Genomic DNA, 24,031 nt, shown 5'->3' with positions numbered 1-24,031 from the left:
TTGACTTTTCAACATTTTATTCTTATATTTGTACAGCTATATTTTACAACGCGGTAATGCAGTTTAGACACAGCCAAACCCTGTCTCCGGAGTAGTTATAACACAAGCATGACGCAGAATGGGATGAGACAAACATTCCCAAAGAGAGTTTAGTTAGTGACAACTTCAAGTCCCTGTGTCTGCCTACACTTCAAAAAGGGACGGCGCGCACTCGCCCATCATTGAAAACTTCTGTGAAAAAAGGCACCGGGAGGACACGTGGTACGGGTATATACAAACTGAAAACTAGAACGAAATTACACAGTTTTCCTTCTGCAGCTTTTTTTTTGTGTTTTTTTTAATACACACTTTGTAAATTGTAAACCTTCACTTGCAAAAAAATACAAATACACCGAGGCATCTTAGACAAAATATTTTCTTACTTATACAGATGCAATACTTAAAATATTCTCTTAAGTGCTCTTTCTCAATAAAGATTCTCAGATCCGTGTCTGCCTGCAGATACAAAATCGAGCCTTTAATGCAGTTTTATATTTTTAATATATCTTTTTTAGGTTTATATATATTTATTTTATATATATATTTATATATTTACAACTCTGCCATATATTCCTTCACCTTTGGTTAAAAAAATTAAAGCCCTCTCTTTGATAACATACTGAAGTCTTGTCTTTTAAAAGAATGCACATTTACATACAAAAGAAACATCTGTTCCCACAAAACATACACATTCCCCATTTTGTAGACCAAGTCAAGTCAGGACTCTGCGTACTCCCCGCTCTGATATAGAAAATGATTCTGCTTTGTGCTGACGTGGCTCGCCTTACACACAGGAGAAGAAGCAATATTATTTTCTTAATGTTTTATGGCAGTGGGGGCAGGGGAGCGCCACGGCGCCCCGCCCCCGGCCCCGCCCCCCACCCCCACCCCCAGCTATGATTTGCACTAGTGGATGAAAGAGGCACTGCATCAAGGGATGACGGTGTAAAGTGTTACAGTATCCTTTGGGTAGGTTCTGCGAAGGGGCTGGAGAGGAAAGCGCGGCACTCCATGCTTCAGCAGGCTTTGGGCAGCTCCGGAGGCAGCTCGGTGGCCGACACGCGGTATTGTACCTTGGTGTTGGTGATGGCGCCATGCTTCTGGCGCAGGTGAAGTCGCAGCTGGCTTTTGTGGCGGAAATGCAGGTTACACTTCTCGCACTGGAGGGACACAAGAGGCCACCTGTTAGCTGCCGTCGACCCAGACACACGCCTCTGCTCAGAGGTTGCTCCTGTGGGAGACTGGGCCAGCCCTCCCCTCCCAAAGGCCAGCTTAGGAACCCGTGTGGGTGCAGCCTCTACTACAGAAAAGTAGGCATCATGCTAACACGTCTCTTCCCTGCCTTGCTCCTCAAGTTCAACACCCAAATGCCAATCAGATGCAAGTTCCCCTAATTGCTCAGGTTTTTCTGAGTCAATCTAGCATGCAAATAACCCCTTTCCTTTGAACTTTTGTGAGATCTAGGCTTGCCACACAGCCACCCTGGTGCACTAATGCCCTCATCACGTGGAGGTCAGTGAGCACTCTCTGCCATCTTCCCTCTGTCTAGCAGCATATACTAATTATGCAATAAATCTGAACACATTTGGGCAACTGGACTATATTAGTCTGATGTCATGAAAAATTTCAATTCTAGGGAATATCTTTTAAAATGTAGTTAGAGTCCTTTGCAGAGTGTCGGCTTCCCAGAAAAGTTAATGAACCATTAGCAATTCTACTATCCTCACTTGGATTCGATGGATGGGTAGTAATAGTGTTAGTGGAAAAGTTACTTAAAAGTAAAATGGATGAGAAAATGTAATGGAGTCATCCAGATGAGATCCTGGACCCCAAGAAAATGGTATTGTAGGTAAAAATTCAGACAATTCAAAGTATGGACTTAATTCCTAATCATGTATCAGCACTGGTTCACAACTTGGGACAAATACACGACACTAAGTAAGATGCTAACACTAGGAGAGCCTGGTGCATCTGAGAACTTTCTGTACAATCTCAACTTTTCTATAAATCCAAATCTATTCCAAAATTAAAACTATTATAAAACATGCTCACATAGAGAATATATTTAAAGTGAAAATGGAAACAGATTTAGAAAAGCAAATAAATGGAGCATGACCATGAGTAGAGAGGTCTGCTCTTGTATCTATGTCACCCACTGCTGTGTGTCCCCCACATTGCTTCTGTCTTTGGGCCCGGACTCTCCTTCTGTAAGGGACTGGGCCAGTAGACACCGAAGATCATTCTCAGCTCTGATACCCAGCCAAAATTCCAGCAAGCCCTTAGAATAGAGATTTAGTGCATTCTTAACAGAGGGCTTGAATGAACTAGTGAACTTAATACTATCCCTCCATCAGGCAGCCACTATTCTGAGGTTGGTTTTACAGATGAGGAAATGACAAAGAGGACAACTAATTTTCCCAAGCACCAGCAGTAAGGAAGACGGCATCACTCAAAGCCGGATAAACAAGTGAGTAAAAATAACCCTGCTCTCCAGGCTAACACCTGCACTGTGAGTTAGCCACTTGCTGATCACTTGCTGTGCCCATCATCACCTAGGGTGATGCCACAAACTCCTCAAAGCAGTCCTGGCAATGTGGGTGCCGATGAGCATGGATGTGCACTGAATTCTAACAACTCTCCACTTACAGACACTGGGCTCTAAGTCCCCTAGTGTGTGCACAGGTCACAGAATATTGCTCTTGGTTGTTTTCTTTTAGTATAGAAACCATTTTTTGCCCATGGAATGGTCATAAATTGGCTCACAGGCTGTAGTTGCCAAGACCTTGCTCTAGAACATGACAATCCCAGTGGCCTATCCATGGCATTGTGCTACACAGCTGGGCACATCTGCTTCCTAAAGATGGCCTTTTCTGTTTGTCTTTTCCTTACAACATTCCTTTACTCCTAAGACAATTCTTTCTCAATCACCTTAACTCTTCTCAAATATACCTCCAGCACACAACAGCTGTAGGCCCTCAGTAAATATTTGTGCAATAAATGAATGGTCTCTAAATCTATGCATCCCTAGTCTGGACTTTCTTTCCAAGACCTGTAGCCCCATTGTAAAGAGAAGCACATGGAGACCTGGGCCGATCAGGCTCGGATCCTGGTCTTCCAACCATTAGTACAGCAGTCATTCCGCTGTGTGCTTGAGATTGGAGCCCCTCCAGCTCCACTTGTGTGGCCCCACCCTCCGCCTCCCATCCCCCGCTCTCCCAGGCTGGCCAGTGCCATAAGAGGTTTACGTACATGGTACGGCTTCTCTCCCGTGTGGATTCGCAGGTGGCTCTTCAGAGTCTGAAGGTGCCGGAACCGGGTGCCACAGATTTCACAGGGGTAGGGCTTCTCGCCAGTGTGGATGAGCACGTGGGCACGGAGGTGAGCCACCTGCATGGATGGGCAAGGTGTGAGCACCTGTGGTGGGTGGGCTGCAGACCTCCCGGCAGCCCCCTCGTGAGCTGCAGAGCCCTGCTCACCTGCACAAATCTGGCTCCGCAAGTTTCGCATTTGTACGGCTTCTCTCCAGAGTGAATTCGGGTATGGGTTTTCAGGTTGGCTGGCCGGTTGAACTGAGCTCCACAGATGTTGCAACGATAGGGTTTCTCACCTGTTGCCAAGAGAAAGGGGAGAAGGAAAGCCATGTTCAGTGGGGACAGTGCCACCATCCCAGGCCCCTGCATTTCAAAGCAAGCTGTCCCTCACTAAAGCCACTTGGGCTTTCTCCTTCCTTCTCCTCCTCTCTCACACACCAGCACCCTTTGCATGAGACCAGGGACGCGAGCAGCGGCAAGGTGGAGACACCACGTGGGGCACCGGAGGGGGTCGTCCCCTTAGAGGCAGCTTGGCCTTTAGACCCCTCTGCCTGTGGGACGTGGACAAGTCCATCTGCGTCCCTATGCCTCAGTTTCCCTCTCTGGACCCGGAGGGGCTGATGCCGGTGACCTGGGCAGGCTCTTGCAGCTGTCTTGGGACATAAGTGTGATTCATTCGACAGCTTGCTGCCTGGGAGACACAAGCAGCTGTTGCACTGTCTCCCTTTCAGAGCAAACACCCGTTTCCGCTTGTGGCAACTCCAGCTGGATTCCACTGGCAAGAGGGGTGGGGCCCGGGCCACAGCAGAGGAAGCCAACCGAAGGGCTGAGCCTTCCTGCATGGAAAGTTTCTGGGGTAATGAAGTCATCGAAAGTGTCCAGGGAGAGGAAACCCAGGACAGCAGTCGGGTTAAAGGACACGTGGTGAGGCAGTGGGTGGTGACAAGGAGCGAGTGCTTGGAGGAAATCAAGAGACCTTGAATGTGTCTCTAGCTTTGCCAAAACCTAACCTACTTGACCTCTTACCCCATACAGTGGGACCCCAGCACGGGCAGGACCCCCGAGAGGAAAGAAGCGCAGGCAGGGATCACGTCCCGAGGTGACCACCAGACAGGGTGAAGGCCCTCCTGCTCCCTGCCTCACTCCGGGGTCCCACGGCCACCCCCGGCTTTCTCTACAGCCCTCTCCCTCTCCTGCCCCCAAGAATGCAGGCGAGCTGAGGTGGGCGGGGCGGCGCCGTACCCGTGTGGACCGTCTTGTGGCTGGCGAGGTTGCCCTTGTACCGGAAGGAGGCCTGGCAGCGGTCACACTTATAGGGTTTGTCACTGTGGGTCTGCAGCGTGTGCCTCTTGAGTGAGGCCTCCTCGGAGAAGCGGCAGTCACACTCATTGCAGAAGAAGGCCCCGTTCTCTGTGGGACAGACAGGAGGTCAGCATGAGCAAGCCAGGGCGGGCTCGAAGGCCTCTGTCCTCTGCAGCCACCTCCCCCCTCCGTGCACAGCCGAGCCCCCAGACCACCTCCCACCCAGCATTCGAGTGAACCCCAAGCCAAAGCCTTGTGGGGAGGTTATTTTTCTGATCATTCAGGGCATTGGTCACAGAGGCTGGAGACAGCAGACGGACTGGCTACCACAGAACAGAAGGGAAGCTTCAACCAGAGGGCCTCCTGGCGCCGCACTGTCCCAGGAAGGCTCAGCAGAGCTCTGCCCTCACCTGAGAGCTTGGGGAACTGCCTCTCCTCATAGGGGCAGGGGTCTAGTTTTATTTACGTTCAGACGCAGGAGGCCCCCGGGCAAGCCCCTGAGCACGTTCCATGCCTCTGTCTCCAAAGCCCTGCCCACCTTACAAGGGCATCTTACACAACACACAACAAAACACACGCAAGTCCACACTTGCACATCTGGACTTCCTGCCCTTAGAAAACTCTGGTGTGACCGGAAGACCAAAGTTGATGGTGGACGTGGAAGCAGAGGCCCAGAGCGCAGGAAGCCAGGCAGATCATGGCAAACCACCAGGGGGTAGGGGGAGCCGTCCGGTGACCCCACGCCAAGCCTCTTGGTATAGGCAAGTGGATTTTTTTTTTCTTTCATTATAATGATTGGTGATTTAGCTCTGATTAGGCCTTCCTGGGCTAGCTGAGTGGTACTGCAGCCAATGCTGGGGTAACAGTTAGACTTCTTTATCTGGTTAATAAAAAAAAAACAGGGGTGCCAGGCACTGACTATCTAGAGATGTCAGTTTATGAATGCAGTTAAACTCACTTAACTCAGCTAACGTTTCCCGAGTCCTGCTCCACGCTAGGGACTTCCCAGGGCTGGTAGCGGATGCAGGGAAAACTAATCTACATACAAATCAGTGGCTACAGTGTAGGTACTCAGAGGCTGCCACACGAGCTACCGTTGCTGAAAGGAAGAGCCAAAGTCTGCTTGGCCTGTGTCCACTACCCCGAATGAACTCTCTGAGCCCATCCCTCGCTTAGGTCATCCCAGTTCCCTAAGAGGTGAAGAGCAGGGTGTTGGGTTGACGACTTCCAAACATGCCACTTCTCCCAAGCCTAGACGGTGGTGTCAATACAATGGAAACACTGAACCTCCGGCCTACAGGGGCGCCCCTTCTCCCCGGCAAGGGGACTCACCGCAGCTGGAGTCCGAGTACTCAGACTGGGTCTCGCCCATCTCCTCGGGGAACGTGGGGCCAGCGGTGTGCAGGCACATCTCGGCATGCTGTGGGGACTGAGCTCCGCATGAGGTGCACTTGGGGGGGTGCATGTAGAGAGGCGAGTGGCTCTCGCCGCTGCTGCGGGGCGAGCCCGTCAGGGACCTGTGGGCAGGAGGAAGGAAAGGCTTAGCACGGGGTAGGGCGGAGAGGGCGGAGCTTTCCACCTGAGCTCAACGCCATCCTATCCCCGCTGTGCCCAGGCAAGCCCAGAAGTCAGAGCTGAGCTCTCCAACTATGGCTCTGGGGCCCCAGGGTCAACTCAAGCTACCTCCAATCGGCACCTGCAGGGAGATCATTGACCAGGGTCAAACCGAGCCCAAACCCCACCCCCAGTCTCAGTGTCTCCCCTTGGTACTGTAGCCCACAGCCACCCCCAGTGCAAGGAAGGTATGAGGGTCCCCTGCTGCCACATCAGGACCACTGGGATTTGTGGAATATTATTCTGCCATGGAAGAGAACTCCTCCCCACCCCCATTAGGAAAAAACATATTGAGGCACAACCCACTTCCTTACGTTGGCTAATTTAATCCATAGGCACCGATCCCACACTGCTAAAAGTCTCAGCATTTCATGTGAGAGAAGAGTACAGCCAAAGAAAATTGAGCCCAAAAACCTGCCAAGGTACTGCCTGGCCTCAGACGCAGGCCGCCCCGGAAATCACCTGTTGACGATGGTGTTGAGCCGGCTGGCTTGCGGGATGCTGGAGTCCTCCCCAGCGGCACTGAGCTTGGCCGGGGACTGGAGGTCGATGTTCTCGGGTTCCAGGGGCGGCTGGCAGGCAGCTGGGGCCGTGTAGGCTCGCGGGGACAGGCGGCCCAGCTCAGCCTGCTCGGGCCCCTCCGGCTTGGCATTCTGGTTGAGGCTGTTGAGCACAATGAACTTGTATTTCTTCCAGTTGCAGGCTTTGGGGTCGGTGGGGCTCTTGGCTGGCGGGGAGCCAGAGGCCTGGAGGATGCAGGCGTTCTTGCTGCTGCAGGACTCTGTGGGCGAGTTGGGCTGGCAGTCGGATTTCTGGGGGCTCTGGGGACTGACCAGACCCTTCCGGTTCAAGGGCGCGTTGGGGGGCTCGAAGTGCAGTGCAATCTCATCCTCTGAGGAGGGCCTCTCTTCTTCTTTGCCGGCCTTGTCACAGGGGAAGTAGGGGACATTCCGGGCCGAGGGGGCAGCCGGCTTGGGGCCCTCAGCCACGCTGTAGTGCATGTCACTCCGAGCCTCCTCTGGGACCGCCTCCTTGGGTGAGTGTGAGTAGATGCTGCTGTGGCACACGCCAGGGGATACCTCCAGGGCCGGCCGGTTGTACTCAGCAGGCATGGGCCTGGCACTGTCGCAGGGGAGGGCCCGCTCCTTGGGGAAGGGGTTGGCCATGGGCAGGCGGGCGTCGCGCAGCTCCTCGTCGGAGAAGAGGAAGCTGCTGACCGGCAGGTGGCTGTACATGGGGTAGGAGGCGGGGGGTGTGGACAGGCCACCGTACAGGCTGGGGGCAAAGGCTCTGCTCTCACACCCAGGGGCGTTCCTCAGCGGCAAGTTGTTCTCCACCACCTCCCGGCCACGGTAGGCCATGAGGTCGTGGGGCATCAGCATGCGGCTGTTGAGGAACTCTTCACGAGGAGGCTTGAGGGCAGGCACCATCTCCGCTTCACTGTGGCAGGAAAGACAGAAGGGACCGGGGCCCCCGGTCAGCACTGCTCAGGAGACGCCCTCCCAGCAGCACTGCCAGGTAACCGAGGCAGCGAGACGCAGGGAATGTGGCTCCGGAGATGAGAAGGACCAGCATGACGCCTTCAGGCTAGACGTCACACAATCTATGGGGCTGGCTCTGTGGCACAGTGGCTTAGCTTGTGGGCCATGTAGGCTCGTGGGAACAGGCATAGCTTGTGGGTGATGCTGGCATCCCTTATCAGAGTGCTGCTTTGAGTCCCAGCTGCTCCACTTCGGAGCCAACTCCCTGCTAATATGCCCGGGAAAGCAGTACAAGATAGACCAAGTGCTTGGGCTCCTGCACCTATATGGAGGACTAGGATAGAGTTTCAGGCTCCTGGCTTCTGCCTGGACCAGCCCTGGTCATTGTGGCCATTTGGAGTGTGAACCAGTGGATGGAAGATCTCTCTTTCTCTCCTCCACCACCCTCCCACCCCATCTATCTCTGTGTTGCTCTGCCTTTCAAATAAATAAAACATTAAAAAAAAAAAAAGTCTAGCAATCTACTTTACAGTAGGGAAAACTAAGCCCAGAGAAGGGAAGTGAGCTACTCACAAAATTTGTGCCTAATTGGACATGATCTCATGTGCTTAAGGCATATATGTACGCGTACCTATGAATCTATAACTTCTCCAATGTGATAGAATTTTCTCACTTACTTAATGCTTTTAAAGCCCTTATCTCATTTCACCCATGCAAAATCCTGCAAGGAACGAAAGGGAGGTACTATTGTCTCCATTTCTCAGGAATCGGAGAGGGAAGAATTTATGCAGTGCTGGGGCCACAACATTGGACATCTAGTACCTTATAAAAAAAGGATTTGCCCATAGGCTGGCTGGAGTCATGGAGAAGGGTATGACGGAGAACAGAGAGCAAGCGCCAGTGAGGAGGCCTTGACCCTGGAACAGCCAGGCCTGGTTTACTCCCCAATGGCCTCTTAGTAGCTCTATGACCTGGAGCAAGTTACTTAACCAGTCAAGTTCAAAGACTGCTCCATATAAAGTCCTGCTAAATGACAGCAGTAATGTTCTCACGACTATCAGCACCCACAGGAGACAAGAGCACTGGCTGCACATACTTGAAGGGACATTGTGTGAGTGAAGAGCAGGCCAGCTCATCAGGATCACAGTTAACAGAGCTAGAACCCATAAGCGAAGGCTAAAGGAACCAGAAGTCAATGCGTCATACAGAGGAGCTTTCTAAAGGTCCAAGCGAGGCCATGGGGCTCTGGGAACACTGAGTTTCTGTCTCCAGAAGGTGTTCCAACATAGGCCAAAACCCATCTGAAAGGATGCAATTGTCCTACAACAGTTGGATCAAAGGGTTTTCAAAAAATTAAGCCCTGAATCTCTGTCCCACTTAGCAAAGTTCTTTTAATTCTTTGGACCTTTAAATGATAGTCATGCCTTGCCAGCCCTCAGGTAGGGCATTAGACCAGTGAACTCATTCTATTCAACAAATGTCCTCCTTGTAGGACAGAATAGCCTATAACCCTGAACCATCCACCGTCTGGCAGGCAATGAAGGCACGTAGGTAATTAGTCATAAGAGAAGCGTAAAGAAGAACTAAAAAATATAGGCAAACACTAAAATAGAAGGAAGGTCTCAAGGACAGACGCAATCCCTCAGGACAGGACACAGAAGAGAAGAGGAAGGGAGAGGGCTAGCCAGCATCCAAGTGTGACCACCCAGGATGGGTGCCATGGGAAGTGATTGGGAGAGAGCTATGCACAGGACATGTCTGGAGAGCAACAAGGAGTCAAGTCTGCTTGGAGCACAGAGTTAAGATGGGCAGAAGCACATAGTAACACTGGGAATGCAGGTTGCAACGTACCTTGGAGGACTATTTTTTTTTTTTTTGTACGTACGAATTATTAAGGGTTTCTTTTTTTTAAAAAAAAGTATTAATTTTCATTTTTATTTGAAAGGCAGAGAGACAGCGATAGAAGATGGACAGAGATCTCCTATCAGCTGATTCATTCCCCAAATGCCTGAAATAGCTGGGGCTGGGTCAGGCTGAATCTAGGATTCAGGAACTCCATCTGGGTCTCCCATATGGGTGGCAGGGACCCAAGTACTTCCTCCCAGGGTGTTCATTAGCAAGGAACTGTATGGGAGGCTGAACTCGGGCAATCTGATACAGGATGCAGGCATCCCAAGTGGCATCTTAACCACAGTACCAAATACCTATGCCTATTAAACACTGCTGATCAGGAATCCCGCCTTCTTTCTCCATGCCTCCCACCTAAGTGGCAGCTTACCTGGCTTTGATAAATTTCCGGCAGGTGTCCACAACATGCTCCATCTGCAGGTACATAGCTGTGGCCATGACAGCCATGATGTTGCCTTCCCGCAGGTTGAGCCGAGATGTGTACATAAAGTCCAAAAGGATGCAGAACCCCTCGGGGTTGATCTCGGGATCCAGATTGATCACACTAAGGTTGCATTTCAGCTGATCTGTGAAGATGCTGTAGAACAGGCCACTGTGAAAGAAACAGATGTCCCCTTATAGCAGACACAGAGAACCTGTGCTGGATTGCAGTCAGCACTGACGCTCAGCCCCTCTCAGAGACGTAGCTCCAGAATTTCTATGACAGTTACTAATAGCTGACATTATGGAGCGCTCACCGTGCCTTAGAATCATTAAACACTTTGTGTATATTACCCTGTGCCACTCACAACCATGAACCTTTACAAAGGAGCAAACTAAGATCGGAGAGACTAAATGATAGTCTCAAAGTCAAAGAGTCTGTCTCTCTTTTAGTCTTAACTGCATGGATTATCAGAGTTAAATTTAGCACCCATTTGCAATGACTATTCTTAGTCTGTATCTTTGGGATAAGCATTTCCCCTCTTGCTCCACTGAAATACCATTAAAGAGTCTACTTTATTTTTTAGGAGAAGGTGCCAATAGATAACAAATGAATTAAAACATGCCTATATCTAAACTCTACTGCTTTTCTCAAAGTCCATAGATTATCAGGAGGTCAATTATTCCTAGAAGGTCTGAGTCAAATCTCAAGCTATGCCTTCAAGGGCCATGTTGTCTGGTGGCAGAACAAGTACTGAACTAGAACCCAGAATCCAGGGCTGTCGTCTTGATTCTATTCTTTCTGATTGGCTGGCATAAGTAAGCCAGACTTCTACCAGCGAGCAGCCAGGCAACTTTGAGATACAAAACTTCTCTGCACCTTGGCTTCCTTATTTGCAAAGTAAGGTGAATAATAGTGTCTTCCTTACAGGGTGTGCAAGAATGACAATGTAAAGGGTAGAGAGTGGTACCCCACACGGTGTAAGCCTTTACCACACACTATCTATGATCTTTATATTTCTTTTTTTTTTAAATTTTTGACAGGCAGAGTGGACAGTGAGAGAGAGACAGAGAGAAAGGTCTTCCTTTTGCCGTTGGTTCACCCTCCAATGGCCATCGCAGTAGTGCACTGCGGCCGGCGCACCGCGCTGATCAGATGGCAGGAACCAGGTGCTTATCCTAGTCTCCCATGGGGTGCAGGGCCCAAGCACTTGGGCCATCCTCCACTGCACTCCCTGGCCACAGCAGAGAGCTGGCCTGGAAGAGGGGCAACCAGGACAGGATTGGTGCCCCGACCGGGACTAGAACCCAGTGTGCCGGTGCCGCAAGGCAGAGGATTAGCCTAGTGAGCCGCGGCGCCGGCCGATCTTTATATTTCTATAAACCTCTGATCTCTCCACCCTGGAAAACCAGGTGCTTGTCAATGTTGGATAAGTTCTCTATAGAGATTGCTGAATGTATGTCACTTTGTCCACCAGTGCCTTTCTCTTATCATCTGTAAATGGAGGCACTCATGCTAGCCATAGTTTAGAAGGCTATCAGGAAGATCCAGGGAGAAGATGTGGTATAAAATTGTTCCAAGAGTTTTAGATACTTGACAAATCGGAAGAATTCACTGGCTTACTTTAACTCTTAAATACACTCTGAGCATCCATGGATGTTCAATTACAGCATAAAATAACTATAGTTACAGCATAACAGAGCAAAAGATCTCAAATTAACTTGCTTAAACTACTTAGAGAGTCTCACTTTTCATTTTTCACTGCTTAACTGAAATTAGTCTCCATGTTTGCCCCAAACTCATTTTTTTCTTGTGGCTATGTATGATGTCTCCCCCTACTAAGTGCACAGAATGGAAACTCTTTCTTTCCTGAAAGGGCATTCATTCATTCACTTGCAAGGGAGCCTACTGTGCCAGGCCATGTGCAGAGATCTGGGAACCAGGGAGACACCAGCCCAGACAGGACAAAAGGCCTCCGTGTTCCACCTGCCTGGCTTCCAGCCCCACAGTTTGCCTTTGGCTTCACTCGTCCTCTCCTTCTAGAGCTCCTCACCTGCAGGCCATGAGGACTGTCTTGTGGGCTCTAAACTGCTCCCGGCTCACCACAATGACGACATCGGTCAAGATGTCACGGCTCCGGAGGCGATTAAGGTTGAGAAGAACGTCACTGGCATGGCGGGTGAACTGGATACAGCTGTCAGCCGGCGAGGCCATTTTGTCTTCACCTGAAACAAAAAAAAAAAAAAAAAGAAAAGAATCAAAATCCTATTAGTTCTCAAGAAGCTGTTTGCTGTTGACCAGAAGTAGCAGAGCAGGTGGCTCTACCCGCTAAGGTATGGAATGCAATTCGGGTCTCATCTCTGTCATTAGTCTTCGTCACTGCGTGAACACTCTTCACCACATGGTTGAGCTAGAAAGCTCTTTAGGGGAAAGCGGATGGGAAGGAGTATTTGTTGAGTGTTTTTGCAACACACCTAATACGCTGCTAGGCACTGAGAAGCAGTGAGAGAGTTGCAATGGAGAGAAATCACATTTTAGCTGTTACCCGCCTAGTGTGGCCCTTTTGCTAGTTGTGTGATTTGGAGCAGGTTGCTTACTGTTTCTATGCTTTGGTTCTCAAAAATACCTAGGTGGTCATAACAATTAGAGATGTGTGCCTAGCCCACAGCAAGCACTCACAAATCACAGCTGCTTTCATCAGTATCTCACTGCATTAGGCTTAAGAGTTGTTAGACTTGGTACCCTCAGGAACTCAGCTCTAGCTCACTGCCGGTGAACAGAGGGAATCTAAGTTAGTCTGAACTAAGAAATGGGTGAGGAAATGACTGACAGTCACAGCAGCGGTAAAGGAGTGAGAGCAAGGGGTGGGACAGAAGGAATCGGTTATCACTTGTCCCATCTAATGAATGGTGACAAAGTCACAGAAACACACGCACTGGCACATTCAAAACAAAGTTTGTCCGCGACATTTTAAAGCATATCATTTAATTGACTCACCCAATGCCTTGCTTCACAGTCCAAAATTTTGCTTAAAACCTACAAAGAGAAGAGAACAAACAGAAATGGACTTAATGAGTGTGAGATTGTCCACTGTGGTCTTATTTTAGGACACACGCATTTAGTTTTGCTTTGATAGTTGCAGCCTGCCAGTTGGTGTGGTTTTACCACAAGCTAGCAAACATTTTCCAGTTCTGCTCTTACGGAAACAACAGGCACCCAACGTTATGTGATAACAACGCTTTTATCCTAGGTACTGCGAATACGATGGCCTGTATTAATTACACACACACACACACACACATTTTCCTTCCAAAGTAAAAACTGTGTACCATCCAAAGGCCACTGGAGTTTATGGGAAAGAAACAAAAATAGGAAAAGTAGTTATTTCAACATTAATACTACTAATAATGATCCTTTGGGGCCAAAATGTGCTGGATATTATTCAAAACCTGTGCAACTATTATCTTCCCGACCATGGAATGATCCCACAAGGTCACAGGGTCATGATCTTTATCCCTATTTCACCGAGGACGAAAGCAGACTCGGGGGTTCGGGGGTTTGATCGGGACAAGCAGACGGGCGGTATTTCCTGACCGTCTGAATCACGTCATACTGAACGCAGAATCTGCAGAGGACAACCTAACACGGCGTGTCTACACATTCCTTAGGAATCTCTGCTAGATTTTTCCAAGTTTCCTCTTCCCCTCCCTCCTGGGCCCAAGACCAGACAGAGTGCGAAGGCTTCCAGGCTTGCGCTTCTCCCTGCTGGTGAAAGAATTAACTGTGTGGTTTAGCTGCAGAACTATCTGGGGAGCACTAAACCTTAAAGAGATTTCATGAATTATATACCCTCTCCAAATTGGTTTCTTTAAAACAAAGTCATTAAAAGCACAGGTGTAGGCCTCTCATTTTTGATGGAATGTGGGCTGCAAAACCCAGCAAGATCTGAAACACTTTCTCCTGTTTTGAAAAGTGTAGCCCTTCAGAGCTCTTTTCTGGGTAAAAAGGGACCCGAGGCCAGTGAGGTCATGTTGGGCCACGTAGATGGTTGGTGGCCTGGCCCTCGGTCTTCTGGCTTAGATTCCTGTCCCCTTTCCAAATCCAGCTACGTGCTGTAGAACATGCAAGGCAGCACCCCGGGGGTGGGGGAATCTCATGTTTAAGTTCATTCGCCCCCTGCCCCCCCCCAACACTTTGCCCCATTCCAGGCAGCTGAATCTTACCCAATGAGCACTCTAAAACGAGAGTTTTCCTTGAGTCTGTGACCAAGCACTCGGATATTTCTCTGTGCTCCCAACTGCCAGTCACTCATTGGCATTGGCTTCAAGGTTAGTGTGTGCACGTGAGTGATGGGGGACTGGAGGAAGGGCGGGGTGGGGTGGGGGAGGGAGAGGGCAGAAAAAGGCAAAAAGAACCCAGCGCCTCCTCTCCCCATCCCAGCTCTAGATGGCCAGAGGGACTCATCCACTTGGTGGTAAATCCCTGGCGATCAAAGAACGCTGAAGACCATGTGCGGTTTATTTGTGAACAGCCTCCTCTTCCCCCCAGGAAGAGCTCCTCAAACACTCGCCTGCCCCTCGACCAGCTCCAACCACCGGCTCACTTGCGGATTTCCAGTCCCAGACTTCTGGAAGCACAGGAAGCCCAGATTTGCCATTTCACCATGACAAGTGGCAATGATTCATGCCAGTTGCCAACTGAAACAAACAGCACAATTCCCCTGTGCCCAGTGTCAGATAAGACCGGGGCTTTTCACCTGAAGCCTCTGCCCTGAGCTGGACAAAAACCAAACCTGCATACAATGGGACCCAGGTCCCAAGTGTGTCCCCACAGTTACGGAGTGCCTGGGTTAAGGTGTGTGCCGGCACCGTCGCCTCCCCCCTGTAGGTGTGCAAGCACCATCTGTACTTTTTATTTAATTTTTTTTTTCAGACGCTTTAGTCCTCTCCCACCCCTTCTGGTCTCTTATATAACAACTGCGACTTCCCACGGGGGAGGGGAGGGCTCCAGGGAGGGGGTCAGCCTTAGCCAAGATCTCAAAGCCACTCTTCAGCCAAGTCCTAGACCACTCACTCTGCTTACCACCAATTCCACACACAAAACTCACCCCACAAAAACAAATCGCCACGACGGCAAGGCTGTCAGCAAGAAACTGACAACGACTCGGGCGCGAACCCCAAGCCCCGCGAGGCAGCTGCGTCCCAGAGGGAGTTAAACTTCGTCGCGTCCACCCCACCCCACCCCCGGGGCTGCCTGCTTGGGCGCTCTCCTTCCGTCTATTCGATAAAGCAGAACCTCTAAGGGAGCTTTTCCATTGGAGCAGAACGAAAGAGGGGGAAACAGAAAAAAAAAGAGAGAGAGAGAGACGCAGCAGGAAGGAGAGGGAGCGAGATGAGCGAAAGACCCCGTCGTCTGCTCCCCGCGCACGGCGGGGCTCGCACCAGGCGGCCCCCTGCCCTAGCGCACACGTCGGAGCGCCACCCGGAGCTTGGCGTGCCGGGGCTAGCCTGCGCAGGCTCGCCCACCCCACCGCACCGTACCTGTCCTCCAGAGACCGCCCACCCCCGGGGGGACCGGCGGCCGCCGCTGCCCAGCCGCCCGGAGGTGCCCGCAAGGCGCGGCGCTGTCCCTGCGGCGGCCCTTAATTTAGTTACATTCAAATAAAACTTTGGGTGCACGTCGGTAGCTAACATTGTGTGTATGCCTGCTTTTTTTTTTTTTTTTTTTTTTTTTCCTGTTACGCCGTCAAGGCAGGGGGCAGTGAGGGGAATGGCACAGCCCTCTCATTCCCGGAACGCAGTCGAACTCGGCTCTGTGGATTTCACAGAACACTCTCTGCCTATCGCCGGCTCCAGCGAGAAGTAACTTTCCAGGAAGCTGCCGGCCCCCGACGGCCGCCAGGATCGCCGCCTGCGCGGCGCGGGCCGCTGGGGATTCACCCGGCGAGGGGGGCGGCGCCGGGGGAGGCTCGCGGGGAACGCGGCGCTCTTTCCCCTAAATCCTTCGGCCCGGGCCGCTTCCAGGGCTCTCGGAGTTCGCTTAGCCCGGTCCCCACCCCACCCCACCGCCCCATCTCTACATGGGGGAGATCCAGACAAGTTAGCAGCAGAGCCGGGGTCTAGAACCCAGCAGTCCGGGTCCGATCTGAGGCTCGGGTTGCCCCATTCCGCCGCGCACCGGTTTTTCCCCTCCTTTTGCTTGCTCCCAACCACTCTCCCCTCCCTTCCTACCCCACGCACCCCGTGTAAGGGAACTGTTAGGTAAGACGTCAAGGTCAAAGAAATAGACTCCCTCGAGTAAAGGGTCTCTATCCTGCGCGCCCGGACCAAGTGGGAGGCCAGCTAAACCGAAAGACCCTCCCGCCACGTAGGCAAGCAGGGGACTCCAAGTCCGCTTGGTCTCCGCCCAAAGTCTTTAGAATGGGAGTTGCCGGGCCGAACCGAACCAGACTGCGAGATTTCTGGGTCCGGTTTCTCCCCAGCCGTGGAGACCCGGTTAGGACTCGGCCGAGGCCCGGGCGCCGACCCCAGCGTGCGCACTGGCGCACTCCAAAGTTGCCTCGCCCTCGGGTGCCCGTCCTGGGCGCCATCTCCTCAGTGGTCTCGGTAGCAGTCTCGGGGGCGGGGGGCGCTTTCGGGGGCCCAGGGGTGAGCTGGGAGCACCAGAGACAGCCTCCGAGGCCGCAGCCCCCTCTTAAATCCAGCGACCGGCGTCACACCGCGCTGCGCTTCCCTCCTGAACGGCGGAGGCGGGGGTCCGGGCCGGTCCGAGAACACTGGGCCTCAAAAATCCCATTTTGTGGCTTTTTCTTTCCTTCTTCCGGCAGCCAAAAGGTGAAAGAGAAGGTGGAATTTAATACGGGCTGGGGCTGGGAATCCGGGGAGCTAGGAGCGAGTCCGCGCCCTTATTGGAAACGAGGAGTCCGGTGGTTCCGGGAGCTCGCAGCTAGGGGTGTTTTTACCATTGCCCAACGCTAGAGGGAGCCCATCTACCAGGCTTGAACCCGACGAGCCCCTGCCCGCCCCGCCCCTCCTGCCCATTGACCTACTTTGGCAAGAGTCTCCCGATTTGGAGAACGCCTGGCACTCCCTCCCCACCCCCACCCCACCCCCATCCTGGCTGGCCGTTGGATTATTGGTAATCTAATCACTCCGATAACTCGCTGAAAAATCCAAAGGGGGGATCTGAAAGTGCAAAGCACTGTTCGGGGCCGGGAACGAGGAATTTTAACAAGGCTGGAGCTGCGGCCCTAGGACTCGCACCCTGGCTGCCGCCCGAGCGCTCCCTCGCCCAGCAGCGTCTCGGCCAAGGAGCCGCTCAAGTCTAGCCGCTGGGGTCCGGCGGCAGGGCGTGGGGTCAAATCGCGACGTTGTTTTCGCTCGGCGGTGGTGGGGGAGGCGGCGGGGAGGACACTCTTAGTTAGAGCAAGCTTTGGCGAGGGGGTAAAGCGGGTAAGGACAGACAGCAGATCAAAGCGAATTTGATAACGCCACGGCCTCGGCAGCCACTTTGGGTAACCGAGGTGTTCGGGGACATTGTGTCCTGACTTTCCCTTGTGTCACGTTTGCGGCCAGCACAGCTCCTGCAAGCCTGCAAAGCTTCTAGGAAATGCAATAAAATAGAGGGCTGTGTTTTATCACCAAGATCTGAAGAGGAGCCGCAGGACGGACGCTCCCCGCACGCCCGGCTCCGGACAGCCTCCCACAAGGCCGGCAGACAAGACCAACAAACCAGGTCCCTGGGCACAGATCTCTCGGCAGTCCTGGCCTGGCTGCACCGGGCTCGGCCTGCGAGCCCTGCGCGCTCGCCCCCCTTCCCCGCCCCCCCCCCCCCAAAAAAAAAGCCTGCAGGGGGAAGGGAGAGGCAAGATCTCTCCAAGCAAACAATGCCTTTAAAAATTCGATCTGCACAGAAGTCAGCCAAGGTCTTTATTCACGTTAATGAAGATGGAAGGCACTAACTGTCCTTGGAAAGCGATGAGTCAAACTTGACCGCGCTTCCAACACGTCCCCAGATTCGTTTCCAACCCGAACAGAGAGGCGCGTTTCTCCGACGCTGCCCGAGACAGCTCCCGCGGAGAGAGAGAGAGGGAGAGAGAGGGAGAGGGAGGGAGGGAGAGAGGGAGGCTGAACTGGGTCCCCGCGGGCCGGGGCGGAGAGCGGAGACGGCGGCGTCTCCGGCGGGCAGAGCGCGCAGGCCGCCGCTAGGGGCCGCCAACACACGGACGCGCGTTTGCCATCTTAAGTCGCAGGGCTCTGGAAAGGGAAACCTGACCCAGGAGGTATCGTGGCGCAAATTCTGCGAGGATTACGCTCTGCCCGTCCGTTGGACGCGCGCGCACACCACACACACACACACACAGCACCCGTCCACACGCGCACACCTGCTTTCTCTCCAGGCCCTTAAGCAAAGAAAGGAAGGGCTCGGGCGCAGCGAGGCGCACCTCCGCAGGTGTGCGGACTGAGGCCTGGCACAGGCACAACCCGAGCCCCAGCCCTAGGCGCCACAGTCGGCTTCTCGGGTCTGCTACCGAAGAGCTTAGGCCTTGCTTCCTACACAAATTCCTCCGAGACGGCTAGGCAAGCGCTTCCAACGTGCACTGGCAACCATGGCGGCCTAAGGGGTTCAAATCACAGCTCTGGCTGCTGCTCTCTTTCCTTTAGATCGCGTCAAAGGAGCTGAGAGAAACTCGCCCTTGGCTGGAAGTCACTAAAGCTGCAATTCAGAAGTTAAACATCGGTCCCAGGTCGGTTACGAATTCACCACTCACTGGCCCCCTGGCCAGGCCTGTTTGCTCAACAGTGGAAAACAAAACAAAACAAAACCAAATCACAAAACAAGGGCTTACGTCCTAAAAGCCCTGAGCTCCCGGACGGACGGCCTCCTTTCACTCCCGGCTGCCCCGCAGCCACAGATAGCTGGTGCGCTCCAAGCGGGTTATTTTAAGGGTTTTCAGTGGAGACACACTGTCCGCCGCGGACCGAACGTGGCGGGACCCAAGCACCCGGGCCTTTGCCATTTCCATCCGGCTGGCCAAAACTTTTGGAGGTCGAGTGCCATCTCCTCTGGGGGAGAGGCTGGTGCCTTCCGTCTGTCAGACCGAGCACCTCGCCAGGCTCCTGGGGGACCCAGAGGTGAAAGGGTCGCTGTCCCCAGCCCTAGGCGAGGGCCTTCCGACGCACCACTAGATGGCGGGCTCAGTCCGCCGGAGAAGTCGCCCGCGGCCCCAGCCATCCGCACCCGGTCCCCCGCCACCACGCACACTTTTTCTGTTGGAAGTGGGGGGGTGTGGTTGCCTCCAAAAACCCAGGCTTGGAAAACACTTCATGGAGTGCGCGTAATTCCGATCTTCGCGATGCGCAACACCTGTAGCAACCACATGGCGGGAGCTGGCACTGCCTTCGCGCAACTGTAGGTTGACTTGTTTTCCGAAGAGCTGAACGTACTGGATGAACTCGTCTTCATGAAACTGAATAGCCACTCAATGGCATGAGCGGAGGTGCTTGGCAAACAACGCTGTCTGCCCAGCAAAGAACGTCGGGGGATAAACTCCAGACCCCCGCCGCGGGAAGGGACCCCGCACCTGCGCTTCCCCGCCCGACCGGCGGAGCAGGGAGGCCGGGGGACCGAGGGTGGTCTTTCGGTGGGGCCGCCGCTCTCGGCCTGGGCTGGGAGTGGGGGGCGGGGAGCGTTGGGAGGAGTCGTTCCTGGCTCCCCTCCAGCTGCTGAGAAACAGGCCGGCTCAGCCGGAGCTCAGCACCGCGGCTGGGTGGCTGCGGCGGCTGCCCACTTGTTGCGCAGCGCTGGAAACCCGCGCGCGCCACGCTACCCGGACTCCCGGCGGGCTGCCGAGCGGCCTGTCCTTCTCCACGCCAGCGACAGATCTGCCCCCACGCCCCCCACAGCCACTGCCGCCAGCACAATCACGTTGCTTCCAGCACCAGGGGTGGGGGTTTGGGATTTTATTTTATTATTAAAAAAAAAAAATCCTCCTCATCTGAACGTTAGACGGGCAGCGAAATTCAGGTGGTCTGCGAGGTCACGTCCAGAGGGGGACGGGGACCCACCTCCCCGCCCGGAGAACTCGCCAAAATCAAGCCCACCAGCAACCCCCCCACCCCCCCTCACACACAATGATTAACTAGGCTATTGGGATTCCAATAGAGCTGGAAAGCAAAGTTTTTCGACTGCAATGAGAGGGGACTGCAAAACACCTCTCAAAAAATGCTGTAGCTCTCCCTAAATCTTTAAAAATCTGCCCGAAAATTTCAAAGTGCCTCATAAGGTCCCTTCACCGTATTTTCCAGATTATTTTACTTTGGCCAGTAGTTTCACCCACCGAGGGGTGGCGCTGCTGCACCACCTCCTAGGGCTCTCAAGTTTTTCACAACAAAGTAGGTTGTTGAGCATGGCTACCGACAGGGGACAGAGAGGGAAGGAAGGATTTTGACATCTGGTCATGGCTACCATTTACTCAACCAGCAACTGGAACCCTGCAAGGACTCAGCAAGAGACAACTTAAGAATTGAGAGTCCCAGCTCTGTCCACCGAACCCTGAAGAAACCAGACAAGTAGTTTCCAGAAAGCACCCGGGTAAAACCTCTCTAAAGTGACCAGTAGAGAAAAAGGACAATCGGAGAAGCCCTGCTTTTCCTGGCTGTCTCCTCCTCCGAGGTGCCTAGTTGGTGTGAAAAGCATCTAGCCTTGCTGTTACTATCTGCACTCCCTTAAAATCGGCTAAGGCTGCCTGCAGTATTGGAGAGTCTTCCAAATAGTAGACTGGAAACTTCTATTTATAAACGAGGGAGAGGGACTCTTTCCCATCTCCAGGTTTCTATTTTGGCTTGGAGACTCAACTACAATGTTTTAAAGAGGGAATGCCCATCTCCTGAATTTTTCCCCACTTGTTCCCTCCCTCAGAGACAAGTATCAATTTTTAACAGAAATACATATTTTAAAGGGAGAATGTGATTTCACCTCGCTCCTTTGAGCTTATGTTTGTTACCTCCAGGAATAGTGTGTGGACTAGGGCCAGATGAACTTCAACTTGGGCTGCAGATTTACGAGGTTCTGTTCCAGTGCCAAGGGCTCTCGGTAGTAAATAGTGAGCAAAATAGATACCTGTCTCCTGATGGATATTGCCAGTCTCTCTCTCTCTCTCTCTCTCTCTCTCTCTCTCTCTCTCTCTCTCAATTTATTTATCAAAACCACACACACCTTGCAAAGAAAAAGGGAAACTGTCAGTCTCTGTAGAGGAAGCCGGTGGCATCGCTCAGAGCCACAAACTGTATTTCTAAACAGCTCTCTCCCTGGTTCCCTCTCTCCTGCCCCACTTTTTTCTGGACAGTAAAAAATTGCATCTACTGACGCTCACTTTACTTTATCTTTTTTTTTTTAAAGCATTACAACATGTTCCTCCCAGAAATTACAAACTGATTGGGGTGGGGGGACCCACAAAAGAAGGCATTACTTTTCTGGAGGCGATGACTGGCCTTTGGAGGCAGCCAGGGACCCTGTAACAGCTTCTGCGCCCGTCTTGGGTCATGGTCCCTACTCAGCTGTCAGGACCTCCGCCAGCCACTCTGCCAAGTCTGAACCGTCACGAGGGAAGGAATACAACACAGGGGGGTCTTTTTATCCTTACAAAAAAAGAAGAAAAGAACAGAAATCCGGTGGCTTGTGTCGTTTCCTATGGGGGAGGTTTAAAACTCATTGCAACATTAGCTCCAATTTTCGCCAGGGTTCCAATAACGCCGCATGAGAAAGGCAACGCAACCCGCAGTTCTCAGACAGTTAGCACGGTCACTACCTCCGGCAGCGGGGTGGCCCCTCGCTGCTGTCGCCCCCCGAGCGCAGCCCATCTCCAAGGCTCCAGCTCCCTACCCTCTCCCGCCCCGGGCCGACGCTGCCTTCCCCTACTCCTGCTCCCTCGAGGAGAGCCACAGGTTGCAAATCCAACCAACCTCTTAGTCTATTTTTTTTTTTTTTTTTTTCAAAATCACAAAGCTCTCCCTTTGGCGCCCGCTCCACCCGCACTCGGTGCCCCAGGCAGAGCCACAGAGTGCCCTTCTCCCCCTCCGGGCTCCTGCCGGTCAGGAACCTGGGCGGGCTCGGGCTCGGTCTTTCCACTCGCCCGGAGTGAGGACCTCGGCACTCCGAAGCCTGCTGGCGTCCGCCACGCTCAGGCCCGTAGTTGCCTTTTTTTTAAATACAGAGCTTGCACCACGGGGGGGAAAAATAAAGTAAAATAGAATTTAGGAAAAGGAGGGAACAGCCATCGGGAGCCAACACAGAGTCACGCAGCGCCCAAAATACAAACACCGTGGCCACCAGAAATCCCGCCACCTCTTCCTCGCTCGCCTGGGCTGTCCTGTCAAGGTGCCCCGAGTCCCCGCATGCGGAGAGGCACCGCAGGTGCAAACGCGCACCCCTTTCCCACCCCCGGTCCCCCCCAAATCCCTGTCCCACCATCAGCCCGTCTCCTCGGGATGAGCAAAGGGAGCGCGCGGGGCTGCCCGGCTCCCTCGACTACAACCAAGAAAAAATAATTTCCAAAAGTATTCAACACCCCCGCCCCCTTACGAGCTAAACCTCCCCAAAACACCAGAGGACGGGGACCACCAAAGCACTCGTCCCTCGCTAGGAAGACCACGGCTCTAAAAGGAAATCGCAGGCACAGATACTTCATCTGGGTTTATGACCAAAAGAAAAAAAAAAAAAAAGCAGCGGCAGCGGCGGCAGCAGCCAACACCAAACACCCGCGGAGTTCGCTCGCGTTTTTTCCTCCCAAATCTCGGCTCGGCTCGGAGGCGGGGAATCTGAGGGACCGAGGCCGGTGGAAGGGAGCCAGCGGGGCGAGCGAGCGAGCGGGCAGCCTCCCTCCTCGCCTCCCGGAGTTCCCCGGGAGCACGGGCCGAGGGGAAGGCAGGGGAGGCGAGGGAGAGGCGCAGGGAGGGAGGGAAGGCGAGGCCGGAGCGAGGAGCGAGCAGCGAGCAGCGAGGCCGGCGGTTTGCAAGCGAGAGGGCGCGGACAGACACCGCCGCACGAATCCAGCGCGATCACAAGCCGTACGCAAGGAGCAGCAGCAGCAGCAGCAGCGGCAGCAGCAGAAGCCGAGGGCGCGAGCGCGCGTCCTCTGCGCCGTCTGCGGCCACACAGCCCCAGACTGGCCCGAGCCACCCCCCGAACACGGTCTGCTCCTCTCCGCTCCGGCCGCCCCCTAGCTCCCCTCCTTCCTCTCCTCCACCTCCTCTTCGAAAAACCAAAACAACACAAGGGAGGGTGGCCAAAGCCTCCCGAAACCGGCCGGTTCCCTCAAAGACAACAACAACAACAATAATAAATACATAAAAATCTAGATCCTCGAGTGGGAGAGACGTGGGACTAATCTTCGGCATTTATTTTAACACCTGACAGCTAGAATAAATAAATATATACATTCATATCAATAGATACACATAGGAAACTTGGAGCCAAAGCATTTGGCAAGAGCGGAAAAAAAAGAATTAAAAGGTAAAATAATGATTATGAGCAGCGGCGGCGGCAGCGGCACCAGCGGCACCAGCGGCGGCGGCGGCAGCAGCAGCAGCGGCGGCAGCAACAGCAATAATCACCTGGTGTCCGGCCTTTCCTAGAAACTTCTTGCATCACCACTTCTAAGAACCCCAGTTCTAAGAATCAACAGAGCTCAATTCTCGGAATTTGAGCTGCGGACTTTACCATTGCCGCGTGGCAGGGGAGGACTCGGTGTCAGCTCGCCGGGAGTTTTGCCTCCTCCGGCCCATGAAATGCCCCCAAAGCCGCACTTTCTTTCCACGAGCTGGCGTATTTCAAAGTCCTCGCAAGACAGACCACTCGGATTTGGGGGTTCCAGCTCGGGGTTCGAGGGGCCAGAAGGCGGCCCTCCCTCCCCGGCCCGGCGACGATGGTACGGCCTGCTCCGCCACCATCACGTG

General features: G+C 53.2%; 1 protein-coding gene across 3 annotated transcripts; it reads right to left on the bottom strand.

The window, feature by feature from the left end:
* On the bottom strand, positions 1–23,742 carry BCL6 (BCL6 transcription repressor). 3 transcript variants are annotated; one of them, XM_062210232.1, is made up of 10 exons: positions 23,690–23,742; positions 13,074–13,112; positions 12,130–12,301; positions 10,026–10,247; positions 6,729–7,706; positions 5,985–6,169; positions 4,593–4,760; positions 3,516–3,646; positions 3,289–3,426; positions 1–1,199 (listed from the first exon to the last, which is right to left on the bottom strand). In XM_062210232.1, exons 3-10 carry the CDS (start codon positions 12,288–12,290, stop codon positions 1,056–1,058), a joined length of 2,127 nt encoding a protein of 708 aa, XP_062066216.1. In that variant the 5' UTR covers positions 12,291–12,301; positions 13,074–13,112; positions 23,690–23,742; the 3' UTR covers positions 1–1,055. The 3 variants fall into 3 exon arrangements, with proteins under 3 accessions (XP_062066216.1, XP_062066235.1, XP_062066226.1); XM_062210251.1 differs by lacking the exon at positions 23,690–23,742 and adding an exon at positions 21,547–22,493; XM_062210242.1 differs by lacking the exon at positions 23,690–23,742 and adding an exon at positions 14,300–14,386.
* Positions 23,743–24,031: the final 289 nt, after the last annotated feature.

Source organism: Lepus europaeus, chromosome 2 (genome assembly GCF_033115175.1).
Source record: "Lepus europaeus isolate LE1 chromosome 2, mLepTim1.pri, whole genome shotgun sequence".
In the NCBI taxonomy this organism is placed as follows: domain Eukaryota; kingdom Metazoa; phylum Chordata; class Mammalia; order Lagomorpha; family Leporidae; genus Lepus; species Lepus europaeus.
The sequence above is the reverse complement of the archived record's forward strand: the minus strand, read 5'-3'. Positions and strand labels throughout refer to the sequence as shown.